The sequence below is a fragment of the Protopterus annectens genome, chromosome 11.part0 (assembly GCF_019279795.1).
Source record: "Protopterus annectens isolate FY-2018-M chromosome 11.part0, PAN1.0, whole genome shotgun sequence".
NCBI lineage: Eukaryota > Metazoa > Chordata > Ceratodontiformes > Protopteridae > Protopterus > Protopterus annectens.
In genome coordinates, this window is record NC_056745.1 from 1211797345 (window position 1) to 1211818558 (window position 21214).

At 39.5% G+C, this 21214-nt stretch overlaps 1 protein-coding gene across 3 annotated transcripts in view; it reads right to left on the minus strand.

Annotated features, from left to right (window-relative positions):
- LOC122815790 (transmembrane protein 116-like) overlaps positions 1–21214 on the minus strand; it is a 520221-nt gene that overhangs the window by 326765 nt on the left and 172242 nt on the right. For 2 of the 3 annotated variants that reach the window (XM_044088571.1, XM_044088569.1), the window contains exon 3: positions 4081–4144. In XM_044088571.1, coding sequence (XP_043944506.1) covers positions 4081–4144 — 64 coding nt within the window. Of the gene's footprint in view, positions 1–3351; positions 3494–4080; positions 4145–21214 lie in introns of those variants that run through there. The other variant, XM_044088572.1, reaches the window with a different exon arrangement.

The window sequence follows — 21214 nt, forward strand, 5'->3', positions numbered from 1 at the left end:
ATTGAGCGTTAAAGTCACTTTACACGCTCTGTCCATGATTTTCCTGAGGTTTCTGTCATGCTCTACTTCACCATTACCTCCAACCAGTTAATCATTAACTATTACTGCACATGGGTAGCCTGAAGGAATTTGCTCCATTGCATGCTGAAAGACTTCACAGGCAGAATTTATTCCAATAGGCATTCTGAGGAATTTGTAGCTACCAAATGAGGTACAGAATGTAGTTAGTAGTGAAGATTTGTGATTAAGCATTACTTGCCAAAATGAACTCTTTGCATTTAAGACAGAAAAAAACAGTGGCATTTGGCACAAGGGTCGCAACCTCCTTGACTTTATACATAGGATGATGAGGTCTTTTTAAAGCCTTGTTCCAAGTCTCTTGGGTCAATGCATATTCTGATTTCATCTGAATTCTTCTTATGAACAGCTACCATGAAAGATACCTACTCAGTTGGTTCCGTGACTGGACAAATCACACCTTGCTGCACCATTGTAACTAGCTAGACCTTGACTTTGTCTGGGTTCCTATTGCGTGATCAAAAATTGTAAATGGCGAACGCGTATTGAGTGAACCCGATTGGTCGAAACATTGAAATTTCGCATGCGTAACACGGAAATCGTTGTAGGGAATATTTTCCCTTTACTTCAATGCAGTGTGATCTCGGAGTAGGAATATTTAAGTAGTGGGGGCATGAGGGGGCACAGCCCCCCACATGGAGGTTGCAGGGGGGGTTACCCCCCCTGCCTACAGCATTTAGGTAAGTATATATTTTTATTTTTTTTTTTATTATATTTTCAAAATTTCAAACATCGCTCATATGGTGTCGATCATATGGTGTTCGATGTTTGAAACTTTCGAAAATATAATATAGACACACTTTGTCCTGCATAGCTATTGGAACTCTTCTTGCTGGTCTGACCACTGGACTGACCTCTCTGGGTCTACTTTCATGGAGTAGACAACTGGAAGTTTGCCTAGCTTGTCGTCGAACACATCAGCATACTCTGAGAAAATAGCGTCACTGAAGCTGGAACTGGGACATGTGCTTACATGATGTACTTCTTTGGTAAAATAAAGCAGTTTCATTTTCAAACTGTCTCTGAGACTTAATAGTGACTGTACAGGTCTTTGGACCACATAAAATTGCAAGCTGTAACCTTTGCCAGCTGAATAGCATGAAAGCACTACTGAGCCTTTGGTTTGAATCTCTTCGGCTCCATAAACAACAAGCTTTGCACAATTGCCCAAGTTAAGTTGCTCATCAGCCCTCACTTTAGCAAATGTTTCTGCTGACATCACATTACACTTTGAGCCAGTGTCTACTTTGAGCTCTGTGGGTTTACCATTGATCAGGACAGTACAAAATACTTCATTCTTTGGCAGCAAATCTACTGCATTAACCTTTTCACTGAAAGCTGATACACCATCTATATAAAAAGTAAGGTTGCAGCTCTCTGTATGATCAGCTTGCTTTTTTGAGTGACCTTTCTTAATAACTCAATGAGGCTTGCTTGATTTAAAAAGAAATTGAAAATGGTTCCATTTTTACACTTGTGGCATTGCTGACCAAATGCTAAGCACTCCTCTCTTTTAGACTCATGATTGGCACAACAATTATGACAGTTAACAATAAGACTTGAATTGGGTTTTGCTGACTCACACTTATACTGTACTGAGCATGCCCTTTTTAATGAGCTAGTCATGGAACTTGCTAGAAAGCTATGGGTTTTCCCTGCCACACCTGCAGGTTTTGGAGCTGCCATGCATTTAGGTCTATTTCTGCTTGCCACATGTTGCATGCTGTCTATGTTTGCTCTAGAGGCTGCTGAAACTCTTCTCTTATCACTTGTAAGTATACTTGTGTGCCTTTCTGTGATCTCATGAATTTGGCAAATCTCTATGGCTTTGCTTAACGTTAAATCATTGTCATGAAGCAACATCTTTCTTACTGCAACACTATTAACACCCCACACATAAGCCTCTCCTTTATTAACTCATATTTTAAGTCACCAGATCTGCAGGTTTTAGCCTTTTTCCTGAAGTCAGTGATGTAAGCTGTAAAAGTTTTACCTGGCTTTTGCTCTCTTGTATAAAATAAGTGCCTCTCTAATGTAAAATTTGTCTGGGGGTTACACATTTCTTTAAATTTATATTTTAAGCACTCAGGGTCCTCCCTTAATTCAGCTGGTACCACAATATGATGGTTTCCCCCTCTCCGGCATATACTTCTGGTGCATACACAAATGAATGTTTTCTTTCAATAGTTTCTGACCCAGCTAAGTTAAGCAAAATGAATGCCCATGCACGTGCATCTTTGTCAGAAAAAGCTGCTTGTATGAAAATATCATATTCTTGCTCAAATACCCTCCAATTCTCTGCTATATTACGATCAAACACAAGTGGACCTGGTCTGTGAAATGCCTCTGCCATATCAACACACAGTAGTGAAGGTGCTTGAAATCATGTACGAACACATACATATAAATATATATGCCAGAACTTTATGCCAGTACTTGTAATTATGCCCAAAAGCACAGCAAACTCTTTGAAAATAACTGTACTTTTTGCCAAATAAGTCTCCAAAGCACAAGAACACTTTGAAATCACTGTACTTTATGAAGCCACTCCTTATCAGAGTAAGAACAATTTGAGATGAATGCACTTTGCAAATAAACTGTACACAGCACAAGAACCTTTCAAAATGGCTATACTTTGCGAAATAACTCTGTACATTGTAAGAAACTCTCTGAAATGGCATATTTCTGCTCATAAATGCACACAGCACAAGAAACTTTTCGAAATGACTGTACTTTGACTGCTCTTTGCAATATAACTGCACTTTGCACTGAGCAAACTCTTTGAAATAATCATACCGTAATAAAGCAAATACTCTGCAAACACTGCATACTAAGATGCTTTGAACAACTTTTATGCTTTGAATGGCTTCAGTCAATGCATGCAAAATAGTTGTTTGTGTCCAAAACATGGTCTTTTACTAAAATATATGCAGTCACCTTGCTCTCTAAGCTTAATTTTGCCCTTTTATTGTACTCGTTATGCCCTTTTAATCTCTTATCATCCTCATTGGACTTTTATTGTGCCAGTTTTACTTTAAACATGCTCTTTATGCAAGCCAAAGGTAATTCTAAGCCTCATATGAATATATCTGCTAGTTTTAGCAAATATTGTGGTTTTGAACATTTTGTTAAATTAATAATGCAGTTTGTGCCTTTTGTTTGCTTAACAATAAGTTTCTGTGCTACTCGTTTGGTTAATAATGCATTTTGTGTGTTATAAATGCACAGTTTCATTTTCTTTACCAAATAAATAATTTGTGTAGTTTTCTTTACCTTTATCTCATTTCTGGCCATTTTTCATTTGTCTGAGCTCCGTTTTACTCAACCTGCTTAGCCTGCCTTCACTTTCAACTCTACACCTCATGGTTTGAAGAAGTTATTCTTCTGATCCAGGTTCTGATACCATGTTGCTCGTCTGGTCAGGATAAAACAGATGAACATTCATAGGTTCAGTTCAAGCAGCTTTATTATACACAAACACATCAGAAATGAGGCTTTGTAACTTAAACTTAAATAAACATAAACAGACTGACTACCACACTCATACAAGTTAACAGTCTGGCTTTTCTGTCAAATGGCACTGCTGCCTGGATGTGCTTAGTATTTATATGCACATGCCACATACATACACATGCTCTGATCTACAGGATTCATCTCAGTATTTCATTGTATAATGTCTGACTCTTCATAAGTAATAAATGATCTGTGTACATTACTTATACCATATCTGCAATAAGTATTGTTTTCTTGAAATGTTGTGTTTTTATTGCTTGAATGTAAGCCAGGCTGAGTCTGCAACTGGTCATGCTGTGAACCGTGCTTTACCCTGGTAACCCAATAAATTAAAAAAAAAAATAAAGAAAGAAAGAAAATAAACATAACAAAAGGGAAAAAAAACACCACTTCCACATAATATACCAGTATTGAATTTGTATTTGATATTTTTCTCTCGTCACACAGGTGGAAGTCATTCATACTAGATATTATTAGATGTCAACATACCTCTTTAGAGAAACATCTTCTTCTGGCAAGGGGCACTACAATAGTGGAGCAGCTTCCAATTAGGCTGGGGAGGAAAAAGCAAACATTTCATGTAGTTAAAAAGTGAAACTAAAAAATACAATAAACACACAAATTCAAAAAACAATATTAAACACTGTTCCCATATTTTGTAAAACTGCATTAAGGCAATGAACATGATAGCTGAAAAAGGAGAAAAACCTTCTTATTTTAATTGGCTGAACAGAGTCATATGACTGTGTAATAAAATGCCTTAGAGGAAGGACATCCTGTACATTGCTCCTCTGATTGGAGAACAAATGTTCTGTAGCCAGGTGTTAATGTACAGGTAAATGCCTGCTGAAAAACAAGTCCACTGCTTCATGGCAGCATATTAAGCTTCTCAGACTGTAACAAAGCTAATGCCGACAGTTATTTTTATACTTGCTAAGTAGTGCTTTTGCTGTTTAGTGAGTATAGCATTAAAAAAAAAATAAATAAAAATGTGTGTGCATTTGTGTGTGTGTGTGTGTGTGTGTGTGTGTATAAGCTTGCATGATGAGAGCGAAATTGATTGTCATTATTTTGCACTCACTAAGCAGCACTTTTGTTTTTATCAAGTGTAAAATTACAAGAAACATTAAAAAAGCAAGAAAGAAAAGTGTGTGTGTGTGTGTGTGTGTGTGTGTGTGTGTGTGTGTGTGTGTGTGTGTGTGTGTGTGTGAATGTATGTGTTTATGTTTTTGTCTACATATGTGAGTGTATGAATGCTTGGGTGCATTAAAGTGGAATTGTTTGGGTGCGTGAGACAGAAAGAGAGAGGCTGTGCGATTGAGCAGTGGCAGCAGCAGTTAAGACGCATGCATACCTCTCAATCTTTATCTCAAGAAATCAGAATAAAGCGTAAAATAAATGAGGTGCAAAGGCTCAAAAATAGGAACAGATCCTAAACATTGCTGTTATAAAATAAGTTACTAGAATAAAAGGATTTGTCTTAGCGTGCATTTTCTGATGGAAATAAAGTCTAAAACTCAAATGTATGTCATAATTTAGTGACTTCAATTCTCCAATGATTGCCAATAAACCACAAATGTTATGAGTAAAACACCAAAAAATGAGGTAAATATCTGGATATATTTTTTAAATGTTATATTTTGGATGTAAAATACTTCCTCAAACACCATTCACATATACTACAGCACATTTTAAACATTAGGAGGAGGGAATATTTTACATCAGAAATATAAAAAAATATGGTAATAATAAAAACAAAATAAGTAAAGACAACAAATTTACAGACAGCCTTTTCTCTAAGTGAAATATTGACCTCCTGAGTGTGTGTTACTCTGTTAATAATGTCCTTCCAGCGATGTAGAGGTCTGACATTGTAACCCTGGCCATGTGTTATTTACCCTGTAACACACATTCTGTTGGGCATTATTCTTTGTATATAAATATGGTCAAGTTTCCTTAGAAGCAAAACATTTGATACTGGATAAGGACTGCTTCTTCTGTTGTATCTGGCAATTTCCATGATCTGTTTAAGGTGTAAGTGCTAATCCAAGTTACCAACTCTATGATTATAGCCACATTTTTCAAGTCTGTAGCTAGATTATCGCAATGTTGACCCCTTTCCCCTCCCCACCCTTTCTGAGCCCCTGTATACTTTGTGCAAGCAACTATACATCCAACACTTTTTGTTTTACTGTGAACACCTAATGGCATAAGAAAACAAATACCCCGGGATTCAGCAAACTTTGTGCAATAATAGCTTATTCTTCCCATTCAACTGTTCCCGTACAGCAGGGCAGCGCACCATGCATATTCATAAAGCCACGCTGCCATCCTGTAAAACGGACACAGTTCTGTGCACGAGCGCAGGGGGTGTGTTTGAGAGCAGTGTTCTCACTATACACACGCCCCCTGCACTTCATAATTGCCATACAGGAATGTAAGAGTAGCAAGAGTGTCCGCGGACACCATTACCTCGCAACCTAAAAAGAAAGCTGGACAGAGCCATAAAAAAGGAACAAATAGGGACAAATATGAGATATTGCTCTCACAAACTTATAAAGTTAACAGAATGACAGGCATAGCATTAGCATGTATGAAAAATGAACCAAAAATATAAGGCAAAAATATGGACATTCTGTGGAAATCTGTATAGTTGAGAGGTATGATGGACACTGTTAGTGTCTGTGGAGCATACCTCTCAAATGCAGAGCCTGTCATGTGATCACTGTTTGACAAGCACAGCCCCCCACAGATAATATATAGAAAATCAAACACAAGAGTTTAATTTTGTTTTTCAGTCCACAATAAAGTTTAAGCATAGCTGAGCAGATGTGCGCATCTGCTCACCCTAGCTTACACATTACAAGCAGCTAAATAGGAATATACCTCAAGGAATAGCAGTATAGAAATAGTGAAGTGGTTAGAGTGTTTGCTTGGTGAGTAGTTGTTCCCGGTTTGATCTCCCCTAAATCCAATTCGCATTTTATATGTGAAAGCAGTACATATTTTTTTAATAATTAGGTAGTAAATAACATATATTTGTAAACCAGAGTAGTGTAGTAGGTCCAGATCGGAGGTGTCAGTGTAATAAAGTCGTGAAACCCCCATATAAACACAAGTGCCTCATACAGTATAGTCACACAAGAATAAATGTAATGAAAACACATAGGGGGATGTCACGGAAGGTAAACAAAATTATAATATGTCAGGAATACTGAATCAATCCCATACAGCTGATAGTCTATAAAATAAAACTTGTCAAGAGGATGGTGCAGTGGTAGTGTTATCGTCTCAGAGCAAGAGGCTCTCAGGTTTGATTCTTGGCTGGGGTGCTTTGGGTTGGGAGGGCGGCCTAATGGTTAAGGTGTTTGCCTTACAAACACAAGGTGCAGGGTTTGAATCTCACAAGAGATAATTGGCTAAGCTTAAAATGGCTCGCAAGGGCAGTTAACTTAGTACTAACCTATGAACCTATTAAGCAATGCTAAGCATTGCATATTGCACAGCTATGCTTACTGGGTGTAAACATTGTTTAAATATAATTGCCAAGTAATGAGTAGCCCAGCTAAGAGGATTTGCCCATTAGTAACTGGTGCTGAGCCTGCCCCTTTAAACACTGCCAACCTTAGCTAAGCAGGTTTGCCCATAGCTTAGCTTAGCTCAGCATATTCAAAACTGTCCAATCACAGCAAAGTGCAGGAAATCGGGCCATATTTAAACCTTGCAGGCGGGAATACAGCCCATAACCGGTTGTAGCTTCCCACTGTAGGCAGTATGGCTGGTGTAGGAGAAGGCATGCACTTTCAGGCACAGTGCTGGGGCATACAGGAGTCCAAGGTCATGGTAGGACTCTTTGTAAAAAAAAAAAAAACATGATGTGAGACGGCGGCAGGACCAGTACCAGGGCTCCAAATACAAAGTGGAGGCCTGGGAAAGTCTTGCCCACGATCTCAACAGTTACACAGGCATCCCTCAGACTGGTGAGCAGGTCCGGCACCACTATACTGACTTGAAGTGGAGGAAAGAGAGCTCTTGGACCAGTGGGTCAAAGAAGCACAACAGAGGGGTGATGTTCCAGCAATTTGTAAGTATTCATAGCAATAACTGTTTACCAAAGTCCAGCCTATGTATGTGATGGATAGGTATGCATAAATGTTTCTCTGTCTTCTTTACAGCTCCAGCTGAGCGGGCTGCAAACCAGGAAGCCCATGCAAATGGTTGCCAAGGCTGCGTCGCAAGGCTAGTGAGTAACAATCCAGCTTGTACTATTCATACCAAATAAATATAAAGGAGTAGAATGTCACCTGGCAGTATTAAAAATGGGTATGGTTTGTACTGAATAAACCAGACAATATTACAGTAATAGTCTCATATAGGTTACATATAAATAAAACTGTAACTGCCTGTCAATAAATTTCAAAACCCTGGACTGGTTGTGTTTACTCTGGTATTGTATGAATTGAAATGTGTACAGGCTATGCATTAGCAACTATAGCTCTGAAATTAAACAATCAAGTCTAATCTGACAAAGTTAGTGCATCTGTAAGACAATAGATTAACTGATATGAAATGTTTCACATACAAAGATCTGGCCTTCTTTGACACTCACATTGTTAAAGTGGTTAGAAAGACCTTCTAATTTACCCTACAGTGTGAAAGGATGCATCCAGATCTCTATGAGGTCATTGTTCCCCCCCCTGTACCTTCACTTGACCAATGACAAATTTACAATGCCCATTCCCCAGGGATGTATCTCACCCTGCATCAGTGGCAAGCAACCCAACCCCTCTCAAAAAAGGATGGACAACAAAAATCTATCCTTATGCTGCCAGATTGCCAGAGAGCTCCAGCTCTATTCAGTTCTACCGTCTGCTCAAGTGACATGTGCCTGACATACAAAGGCCATGCCACATAGGAAACCATGGACATGCCGGAATTAATGGGCATGCTCCACCTCAAAAACACCATCCACCAAAACCACTAACATAAATAGGGGCGTGCTGGAGATTAGTATCATAGCTCCCTGACACAATGAGATAAAATCCCGGTCCATGTCAGGAGCCAGAGCACCTGTGGAATAAAAATTCCGGTGAGAGCAGAGGACCTCTGGTTGGGAGAACTCTGGTTTACTTGAGAATCATATCTGAATAGTAATATTGTGTTAACCACTGTTTTCCACAATGTGCTATGTCAAAAGGTATGTATAGGAATGTATGTATAAGAATGTTACAATTACAAGGCCAGATTGTACAACCAAGAGAGAGTGAGAAAACATTCAAGGCAGAGACAGCAGTTTCTCAATACCTTGTTCTGATGAAACATAAACTTGTTGTATTTTTAGCAGAAACAGCCACAGTTCAAATCCCGGGAGTGGTTGTAAGCTGTATGCATAATTTCAAGCAGGATTTTGTGAATATGTGTAGAAACAGTCAGCTAGTGTTAACATAGATTTTCTCCACAGGTCTTCCAGGTAAGAGAAGGTATAAAGTAGCTATAAGAAGGCTGTAGTTATACTGTGTCCAACACCTATGGTCCAACCCCAAAGCTGCAAATGACAGCAAGATAAGTACATACATCAAGTGGTCTCCCCCAAGAAATGTTCGAAAGTGGCATGCTGTCACAGCTACCGGTCGCTGCTGCCAACAACCAGGGTGACCAATAGAAATCAAGGCAGAGTATGGCAGTAGCATATATATATATACACACACACACACACACACACACACACACACACACACACACACACACACACACACACACACACACACACACTATGAGTGCACATATGTAACCATGACTATGTGACTGATGTAAGCTGTATGCATAATTTCAAGTAGGATTTTGTGAATATGTGTAGAAACAGTCAGGTAGTGTTAAGAAAAATTCCCTCCACAGGTCTTCCAGGTAAGAGAAGGTATAAAGCAGCTATAAAAAGGCTGTAATTATACACTGTGTACAAACATACCACTGCCCAACCCAAGGCCATAGGTTATTGTAATAATAATACCTATAGAGTAATGATTAGAGCAATGATCATTAAAGCTGTGACCACTGCAAGAATCCACGTGTTAGTTGACATCTCTCCCCCCCCACCACCTTATCTTCACCAATAATCTAAACACATAAATGAATGGGTATGTTTTTCGGCAAACCTACTGTTGGGACATGTGTCCTATTGTTCTACAAATGCTGAAATATATTCCAATTAATGTTCCCTGTTCAAATACTATAATTGGTGGCCTGTTGCTATCAGTGTAACCTGCATGGCAGTGTAATGCCCACTGTGGTTCCATATATGCATGTGTTCTGTTTGCTATGCAAATGTTCCAAATCTGTTGTTTTTGGTTAATGGGAATACTCATGCATGCTGTTATAACTAATCCTGGAATGTGTTTACCATTACTAACCAACATATGTTCTAGAACTGCAACACCATAGCACATCTGGGAAGGCCAATCACAGCGGATCTGCCTCTCCCGCCTCATCCGGTCTTGGCACTAAGCCCCAGCATGTCTGGGACCCACCACAGGACCTCCTCATCAGCTGGGCCTGCACCACCATCGGATGGAACTGCCTCAGGGGATGGGGCTCACCACCCCGGGCAAATCAGGGACAGGAACCTGTCACCAGAGCCAGGTCTGGGGTCTGGTGCATAGGGAGCTCCACAAGGAACTGGGAGATCTGCTATGCCAGCTTGAGAGCTGCATGGTGCATTTAGAGGGTTAGCCTGCCCCTCCTGCTCAGCCCCCAGCACAGCCACCTTCGGGGCCATGAAGGTGCAGTGGTGACTGCCCATGGGTGGGGACCTCAGTCCCACTGTATCCATTTGAGGGCTTGTGGGCTTCCGATTACCAAACACCCCTCCCCGTTCGAAGTGTTTATCCCTCACATGTCTCATATACCACCCCTGTATGCTGTCTTGTCTGTCTACCTACCCAAACTACCTCCCCAAATATACCTACTAACCTACCCCAACATTCCACTCTCACCTTAAAAAAAAGAAAAAAAAAGGCAAACTGTTCCCAGAAAAATGTCTCCCCATACATAGCTGCCCATTTTGCACACGTGTCCACTGCACACATGTAATCTGGTCTAATTGGCTTCACAGCACATTATTGCTATCCTCACCTATCTCTCAGGGGTTTGAGTGACCAAATGTACTTCCAAATTCAGTATATATGCACAGCTGTTGCTGTAGAAGAAATGCACAGCTATGGACATTCCCTACACCCATCATGCACATCCCTAGCTATCTTTCATCTTGTTTTTCCCTCTTCATGCCTCCTTTTTCACCACTTTCCTACAACCCATTTTTCTTTTAAAGAAATTAGAGCAAGGATAAGCAGGAGTAAGCAGTAGCAAGCGGGATTTAGCCTATTTGCACCGTGCTGAGTGATGCCTACACAGATTAAGCACTTTTTATTGCTAACTGTGTATAAACATAGTTAACTGGAAGTTAGCATTGCTTAACGATACACAAACCCATGCAAATCCGCTTACAACTGCTTAAAAGTGCCTTAATCACTCTGTATCCAACAGCCCTTGCTCTGCCCAGCAACAAAATTATCAGCTCTTGCAAGTCTTGAACTTTGCACAGCATATCACAGCAATTTACCACTAAGCCATCTGAACTGTGAATACGTCTGATGTTTTTTGAAACATATCATTCAGAACAGTCATTCTACAGTAGTGAAAAGGTTTGTTAACATTAATCAAGTTTTGTACATAGATATAAATGTATGTGTGCTTGGAGATGCAGATATACATACATATATATATATATATATATATATATATATATATATATACATATAAATACATACGTATATATATATATATATATATATATATACATATAAATACATACGTATATATACATATGTCAGTATGTATGTAAAAGAAATATCAATATCTAGATATATAAATATATACATATATATATATGTGTGTGTGTGTGTGTGTGTGTGTGTGTGTGTGTGTGTGTGTGTGTGTGTGTGTGTGTGTGTCTGTGTGTGTGTGTGTGTGTGTGTGTGTGTGTGTGTGTGTGTGTGTGTGTGTGTGTGTGTGTGTGTGTGTGTAGATATATACATATACACACACACACACACACACACACACATATATATATATATATATATATATATATATATATATATATATATATATGGGTCTACCTGATATGGTCGACAGCTCATATGATCGAAAACCAAAACACGGAAAGCTCATTAGATCTACAACTCATTTGGTCAACACATGAAACCAAAGGATTATGCCCTTTCTCCACTGTAGGGCGACCCTGGAGTAGGAATAATAAATTAATAAATTTGGGAGGGTGGGGGGCACAACCCCCCACATTGGGGGTGTGGGGACATAGCCTCCACATTTATGTAATGGAATGTGTAGTCAACTCAGTTCAATGTATCCATGTATGTTTACAATACATGACATATGTGGGGGGCTATGCCCTCCCCCCCCAAACTTAATTCCTTCCTCTCCAGGGGCCTTACAGTGGTGGGCACACGCACACACATATATATATGTATATATATATATATATATATAGACACACACACACACACACACACACACACACACACACACACATATATATATATATATATATATATATATATATTTTTTTTATATCAAGGGCTTCATATGCGAATGCATAACAGTTGCCAGAGCCTTTTTTACTAAACACTTTCAAACTGCATAAATAGTGTAACATGCTTCTACTCTTAAACTCAATACCCCTCCTGCCTGGGTGATAATTTATTATTTCAGTTACTTTTTACAGCACTTCTCTCTCATTCCCCTTTCAGAGACCTTAACGTAATAATTGTTTTTGTCTCCATCTTTTCATTTAGTGACCACTGTCCCTGCGAATGGGTTCTCTCTCAGCTCCCCACTTGCTGAATTCTTGGTGATTGGCCGCATCTGCAGTGATAAAAACAGCCACAACTACTCAAGAGCTTTAAACAGAAAATAGGTTACTGTAGGTGTCTAGCTATGTTTCCCTCTTAGCATGCTACTGTTGAAAGTACCTGGTCTAAAGCAGAAATAACTGGCTCTACCTATGGCTAGGGATGGCAGCTGCATCCCCACCACTATCTGCTATAAATACATTCCCCAGTTAACTTTATCTTTTTAGTTATCAGTAAACCAAGATAAAGTTCTAGGTGAAAAATGGTAACCCAGTAGATACACTGCAATTTCCCACTTGTAAAATAGAGGCAAAAAGGCACTTAAACTGCCACTTTTTGTCTGCTTTAAACTAGGTATCTACCCAGAAAGGACACAGCTGAAATCAGGTCTATAGATTGTTTTTCCCTACTAGATTCTAATAACTCCTAACAATTTGGCTATTTAGACACTTACCCTGCAATCTTTAGCCTGCTCAATTCGCTACGCTCACTCCGCTTACCCCTGCCCCCTATTCCCAACCGCCCCCAGTACCTCTGCATTTATTCATAGCCCCCACCCCTAATTGCCAGCAATTAGGCTACACCACTACTCACCCCCTCCCCTACATCCAACACAATCATGCTACTACCTAATATAATAACAGTCCTAACCTGCGTAGTTCCAGCTCACATTACATCCTACCAAGACTCCACAGTCACATGCCCCAACAGCTTCCACTGTACTCTCTCAACACCCTCCCTCAAACATTTACACTATAACTACACAACCCCTGACACCAAAACCATCCTCCCAATACACACACTCCATTACCAAACACCTAACACACTCAAAAATAAAATATCCCTAACATACCATAAGCAATTTACTATGTATATAAAACATATCCTAAACACCCTCTATAAACTAGCCCTTGCTGGAGACATCCATCCAAACCCTGGTCCTCCCAAATCCAACCCCATCACAAAGTCTAGACCAAGCAACCCCCTCCCACAACTAAACTCCTAGCCAACAAGAAAACAACAGACCTACTTATAATGTCCCTAAACATCAGAAGCGTATGCAATACAATCCAAGAACTACACACCAGCATAAGCATATATTCCCCAGATATTCTTTTCCTAACTGAAACCTGGCTCAAACCTCACATCAAAAGTGAGGAAATACTTCCACCTGAATATAACATCCTTCGCATAAACAGATTGTCCAAAAAAGGAGGTGGTGTAGCATTGATATTTAAACACCACTTCAATATTCAACTCCTGAACTCATCTGCCCCTCACCACAACAATGAAGAAATCCTTTATGCCAATCTCAAATTAAACCCAAACAAAACAATCAATATCATAGGATACTATTTCCCACCAGTGCAAAATATTACACCCCTAGAAAATCTCCTGAGCTGGGCTACTCTATCTCTACCCCAGGAAACCATCATTCTCGGTGACTTTAACATCAGCTGGCTCTCCTGTAATAACAGTCTCCCAACCACTCACCTTAATCCCCATGGGTTCACTCAACTCATTCAATCCTCTACCCGAATCAACAAAAACCCTAACAATCATACCTTACTTGACTGGATCCTAGTCAACAAAGACCCTCACTCTTACCTAGCAGGCTGCTTACCTGACAGTCTTAGTGACCATTCCCCTACTTTCCTAATTCTGCACCACACAAACAGTCTGAAGCCCATTATTCACAGGCAAATACAGAACACGTCCAACTTCAACCCCATCTCCTTCATCTCCTCTCTGCCAAAAATTAACTGGTCACCACTAAAATACCTCAACCTAGATGAGGCTGTCAACTTCTTCAACAGTACCTTCCTCTCCATCTTAAACACCCATGCTCCTGTAAGAAATGCCAAAGTCAGATCAAGGTGTGCCCCATGGTTACAAAAGACCACCAGAACCCTAATGAAATCCAGAGATAAGGCCTGGGAGCACTGGCGACTAACAAAAAAATAACTCAGATAGGCAATCATTAATTGAACTGTGCAATAAAGCAAAAAGCATATAAAATTAGACAAATCCATCTACTATAAATCCACCCTAAACTCTACCAACCACAACCCTAAGCAATTCTGGTCCACCATTAACACTATCCTCCACCCAGGGAAGGTTGATACCCCCCAGCCATCCATTACTCCCTCCTTCAGCAATATTGCTGAATCCTTCAACAAACACTTCACTGAAACTATAACATCTCTAAACAAACAAAACTTCCCTAGAACAGCCCCCCCAACTCCTAACCCTAAACCCCCACTCCTCTTTTCTTCTTCACCTCAGTACCTACCTCCAACATAAAAAGACTATTGTCAAAACTTAAACCCACCAAACTCGCAGCTGACAACCTCCCCTCTGAATACTTGAAAATTGCAGCTGATACACTAGCCTAACCAATTTCAATTTTAATCAACTGTTCCATAACAGAAGGCTATGTTCCCTCGATATGGAAAATATCCCACATCATTCCCCTCCACAAAGGCACCCCCTCCACCGACCTCTCCAATTACCGCCCCAGTGCTATCCTCTCCCCTCTCTCTCCAAGATACTTGAAAAATGTATCAACACCCAGGTCTCCAACTACCTCGTAGCTAATAATCTCTTCTCCAAAACCCAACATGGTTTCAGGCCATATCACAGCACTACCTCCACTCTGCTCTCCTTCACCAACACTATAATTCATCACAAAAACAATGGCCTCTTTTCTACTGTCGTATTTCTAGATTTCTCAAAGGCTTTTGACATGTTATCTCATGAGCTACTACTCTCTTCTCTCCCCAACCTCTTCTTCTCACAATCAGCCTGAAAATGGTTCCACAGCTATCTACACAGACACCAGCAGTCAGTAATCTGGGACAATAACATATCACCTCGCATCCTAGTTACTCTCGGAGTTCCGCAAGGGTCTATCCTTGGCCCTCTGCTATTCTCACTTTTCACTAACAACCTACATACTGCCACCACACAAGCATCTTTTATACAGTACGCAGATGACTCTGCTCTCATCTGCTCTGCCCCCACTCTACCAGAACTACAAGAAATAACACAGGAATCATTCTCTTCTGTAGAAAGCTGGCTATCCAATGCTCAGCTGCTACTCAACCCAAGTAAGACAAAACTTCTCCTTTTCCAACCTCCCAAAGCCACCCAAAACACCCCCCATTTCAACATTCTTGCCAAAGACAATACCATAATCTCTCCATCAGAACACACACAATTACTTGGTGTGGAAATAGACAACAAAATTAGAATTGACACCCACATATCTCTCACAATAAAAAAAGTTCACAAGAAACTTGGTGCATTATATCGAAGCCACCAATTCCTAACCAAGGCGGCTAGAATCTCCATAGCCAATTCCCAGCTAATCTCCACCCTACTCTATGCATCCCCCATACTTACCAACCTTAGAGAGACAGACAGACCTACACAAGCTGGATACTTGTTACAACAAAATTGCTACATTTGCCACTGGAACCTCCTACCGCAGCCATCATTGTATCTTTCTTAAAGAACTAAACTGGCTAGAACTTCCACAACTCCTTCACTTTAATCAACTCACCCTCGCTCATAAACTTATTAACCACCCCCTTAACATCCCTTCCCTTCAAACCCTTCTCCAACCCTATCATCCCATTAGGCCACTAAGATGAAGCAACAAAAATCAACTCACTGTTATCAAACCCAAAAACTCAGCAGGAGAAGCCATATTTTCATGTACCATATCTAAACTTTGGAACAATCTTCCACCCTCTATAACTACTCTAACTTCCAGCAGCCTTTTCAAGACTGTGCTCATTTTCCACTTAAATTTGCACTGGCTTTGTCCTTGTTATAATCCAGACTAACACCCCCACCCTTACCTTACCCCCTCACCTGGACTCTTAACACAACAATACTACTGCCACTACTAACCACTGTCAGAAATAGCTAGTTGTCTTTACATACTTTAACATCTTGTCTGACAACTTTGTTACTAATATTATAAACGACAAGAAACTATCTTAACTTGCAACATTTACTGTATATACTGTTGATAATCAATATCTTGTTATTGTATTAAAGCCAAGAACCTGTAATGTTGTTTACTATTGCTGCAACTTTGTATCTCTATTTATCATGTACATGATGTGGAGCTTTTCTTCCCGGGCATCCACTGAAAAAGGACCTGCATCCAGTTGGAATTTCCCGGTAAACAAATGTAAATAAAAAAAATATATATATAATATATATATATATATATATATATATATATATATATATATATATATATATATATATATATACAGTCGGACATCACATACACCCTCTGAACCTCTTACTGCAACAAATCTGTCCAAAGCCTGTCTAAATGGGGGTGAAGAGGCCCAAACTAGGGACCTCTTTTAATTATTGCCCTTATCCCTTCCTCCCCAGCAACAACTGTTCTGCCTTGCAACAAAATAATAAGGCCTGCTAAGTCTTGAACCCACAGCCGCGTAAACCACACTCAAAGCAATTTACCATTACGCCATCTGAGCCCTATAAAATATTGATGACTTTCCAAACATATCAGTTAGTATAGTCATTCAACAGTAGGGAAAGGAGTCTGTAGAATCAGTCATGTTCTCTATATATACATGTATATATGTATGGAGATGCATATATGTGAACATATCTATACATAATACATATATATGTAGAGATATACATCTAAATTAATATCTACATATATGCATACATATATATATATATATATATATATATATATATATATATATATATATATATATATATATATATATATATGCACAAATACATATACATATATATATATATATATATATATATATATATATATATATATATATATATATATAAAGATGTATAAATACATACATCTATATATATATATATATATATATATATATATATATATATATATATATATATATATACAGAAATATATGACAGCTACAAACACATGCAATCTGAGGGTCATACTGCTGCACACTAGATGTCTAAATCTGAATGCACTCACTGGAAGTATTCCTTAAAATGGGGAACAATGACATCTGCTGTAAAGGAGACCTGGTTAAAGGCAGCAGGAAGCACCCCGCCACTACCAGCCTATAACTCATTCCACACCTTTTGTTTGCAGAACTTGGAGTGAAGCTCCAAAGGTAGTGGTATATCCATATTCATTAAGGATGCACACATCTCCATACTGGTAGACCAACATTCATTACTGATCCTGCAAATGTAGCGAACATTGGCTAAGACAGTGATTTAGGGTGTAGCCTGCTATATGTCCCCAAACATGTCCCAAGACTCACACTCCATGTCCCTAAACACCCTGGAGAGTCTTAGTGTCCAACCTAATACTCTCATACTGGTTGACTTCAACTATCCCACCATTAACTGGAAAAGCTATTTATGTACCGATGCACATGCCCATCACATTGACCTAGTCCTTGCTAACATGGGCGACTGTTGCTGTACACCAGTAGTCTCCTCCTCCCTTGTTATATCTGAACACAAATGAATCACCTTTGGAAATCTACAGCCCTCCCACCCCACCTGCACAGGTAACCACCATGAAAAGCTTTTCCAAACCTAACTATGGCTTCCTAAAAACACAGGTGGCTAACCTCACAGTAGCCATGCAAATGGAGACTAGTTGCGTGACTGCTGAATCAAACAAAAATGCATTATTAACACGTACACAAATGCATGGATACTGCCATCCCCAATAGAACCAGTACCATCACCTCCAAAAAAAGAAAGCCAATCTGGTAGTCCCCGGCCATAAAGAAACTGTACAACAGAAGGAGGGAACCGATATGAAATAAAGTGAAGTCCCAAGACTGGAAAAAAAAACCTTATCAGCCTCAATTACAAGTTGAGATCCCTCAACAAATACTACAAAGTTAGCTGTGAAAACAGAATTGGAGCACATAGTAAAGACAACCACAAGGCCTCATACAGTTATGTAAAGAATCTCCATGGCAATACCAAGATTTCCTCTGAGCTACTAGACAATGGTACCTCCTAGACTGAGCCAACAAATATTGCCAATATACTAGCTGACATACTGAGTGCAAACTGTACCCCCCCCCCCCGTTAAGCCCAGGGGGGTCTCCCAGCATCTAACTTTAATTGCCAGAGGAGTTCTCGGTATTCTAAAGTTCCCAATCACCCCCCCTGGCATCAGGCTCAACTTGTTTGATCAGTATCAAGCCACTATTGAAACCTAAGAAGGGCAAGACTTTAATTTGATATTCCCCATACAATTATTTATGACAAGCACCCATACACATGGACATGTTTTTTACTTAATGTTATACCACACAAGGTCTATGTTAAGGAATAACCTATTGTATAGCATAGTTTAGTTTAGCTAAGATATAGTGTTCTCTTTTTCCAGCAGAGCTGTCAACAAGGCCAAGAAAAGAAAATATTGTCATACCCACATTAGGCATTAGCCTTATATTACAATTACACGAACAACAGTTGGTATGTCAAGCCATTCCATCTTATTTCAATTTTCAAAAGAAGTGCAGATTTTTGCACACAGCAAGTTTTATTACAAAGTTAAACATCATGGAAATAGTGCATAATGTTTTGTTTATTTTTATGTTATTAACATTTTTAGCAGTAACAGATGCATTAATGCATTATTTTAAGCATACTCTATTACTATTTTTTTATGCATTTTGTTTTAATGAATTTTTAAGCATGTGGAAAAGCGCATAGTCTCTTTAAAATGTTAATTGGCAGTGCTTTCTAATTAATCTAGGATTTTCAAGGTATATAAGACACCTGATTTAACAGCATGGTGTCACTTGATAAAGCTCAGAATTCCTCTGAGCGAAAGCGCTTGTGTTTTATCATTCTGTGGTTCTGAATAAAGGAATTATTTGAATTTGTTTGGTGCCTACCTGGATTTACTGAATCTGCTTTGGTGAACTTACAACGAGCTGTTCCATTTCCTGGCTGTGTGTGCACTTACTTCCTGGTTTGGTTCTTTGCTGTTTGTTTGACTTCATATAGGTTACATATAAATAAAACTGTAACTGCCTGTCAATAAATTTCAAAACCCTGGACTGGTTGTGTTTACTCTGGTATTGTATGAATTGAAATGTGTACAGGCTATGCATTAGCAACTATAGCTCTGAAATTAAACAATCAAGTCTCATCTGACAAAGTTAGTGCATCTGTAAGACAATAGATTAACTGATATGAAATGTTTCACATACAAAGATTTGATATCTGAATAGTAATATTGTGTTAACCACTGTTTTCCACAATGTGCTATGTCAAAAGGTATGTATAGGAATGTATGTATAAGAATGTTACAATTACAAGGCCAGATTGTACAACCAAGAGAGAGTGAGAAAACATTCAAGGCAGAGACAGCAGTTTCTCAATACCTTGTTCTGATGAAACATAAACTTGTTGTATTTTTAGCAGAAACAGCCACGGTTGTAAGCTGTATGCATAATTTCAAGCAGGATTTTGTGAATATGTGTAGAAACAGTCAGCTAGTGTTAACATAGATTTCCTCCACAGGTCTTCCAGGTAAGAGAAGGTATAAAGTAGCTATAAGAAGGCTGTAGTTATACTGTGTCCAACACCCATGGTCCAACCCCAAGGCTGCAAATGACAGCAAGATAAGTACATACATCAAGTGGTCTCCCCCAAGAAATGTTCGAAAGTGACATGCTGTCACAGCTACTGGTCACTGCTGCCAACAACCAGGGTGACCAATAGAAATCAAGGCAGAGTATGGCAGTAGCATATACACACACACACACACACACACACACACACACACACACACACACACACACTATGAGTGTGCATATGTAACCCTGACTATGTGACTGATGTAAGCTGTATGCATAATTTCAAGTAGGATTTTGTGAATATGTGTAGAAACAGTCAGGTAGTGTTAAGAAAAATTCCCTCCACAGGTCTTCCAGGTAAGAGAAGGTATAAAGTAGCTATAACAAGGCTGTAATTATACACTGTGTACAAACATACCACTGCCCAACCCAAGGCCATAGGTTATTGTAATAATAATACCTATAGAGTAATGATTAGAGCAATGATCATTAAAGCTGTGACCACTGCAAGAATCCACGTATTAGTTGACATCTCTCCCTCCCACCACCTTATCTTCACCAATAATCTAAACACATAAATGAATGGGTATGTTTTTCGCCAAACCTACTGTTGGGACATGTGTCCTATTGTTCTACAAATGCTGAAATATATTCCAAGTAATGTTCCCTGTTCAAATACTATAATTGGTGGCCTGTTGCTATCAGTGTAACCTGCATGGCAGTGTAATGCCCACTGTGGTTCCATATATGCATGTGTTCTGTTTGCTATGCAAATGTTCCAAATCTGTTGTTTTTGGTTAATGGGAATACTCATGCATGCTGTTATAACTAATCCTGGAATGTGTTTACCATTACTAACCAACATATGTTCTAGAACTGCAACACCATAGCACATCTGGGAAGGCCGATCACAGCGGATCTGCCTCTCCCGCCTCATCCGGCCTTGGCACTAAGCCCCAGCATGTCTGGGACCCACCACAGGACCTCCTCATCAGCTGGGCCTGCACCACCATCGGATGGAACTGCCGCAGGGGATGGGGCTCACCACCCTGGGCAAATCAGGGACAGGAACCTGTCACCAGAGCCAGG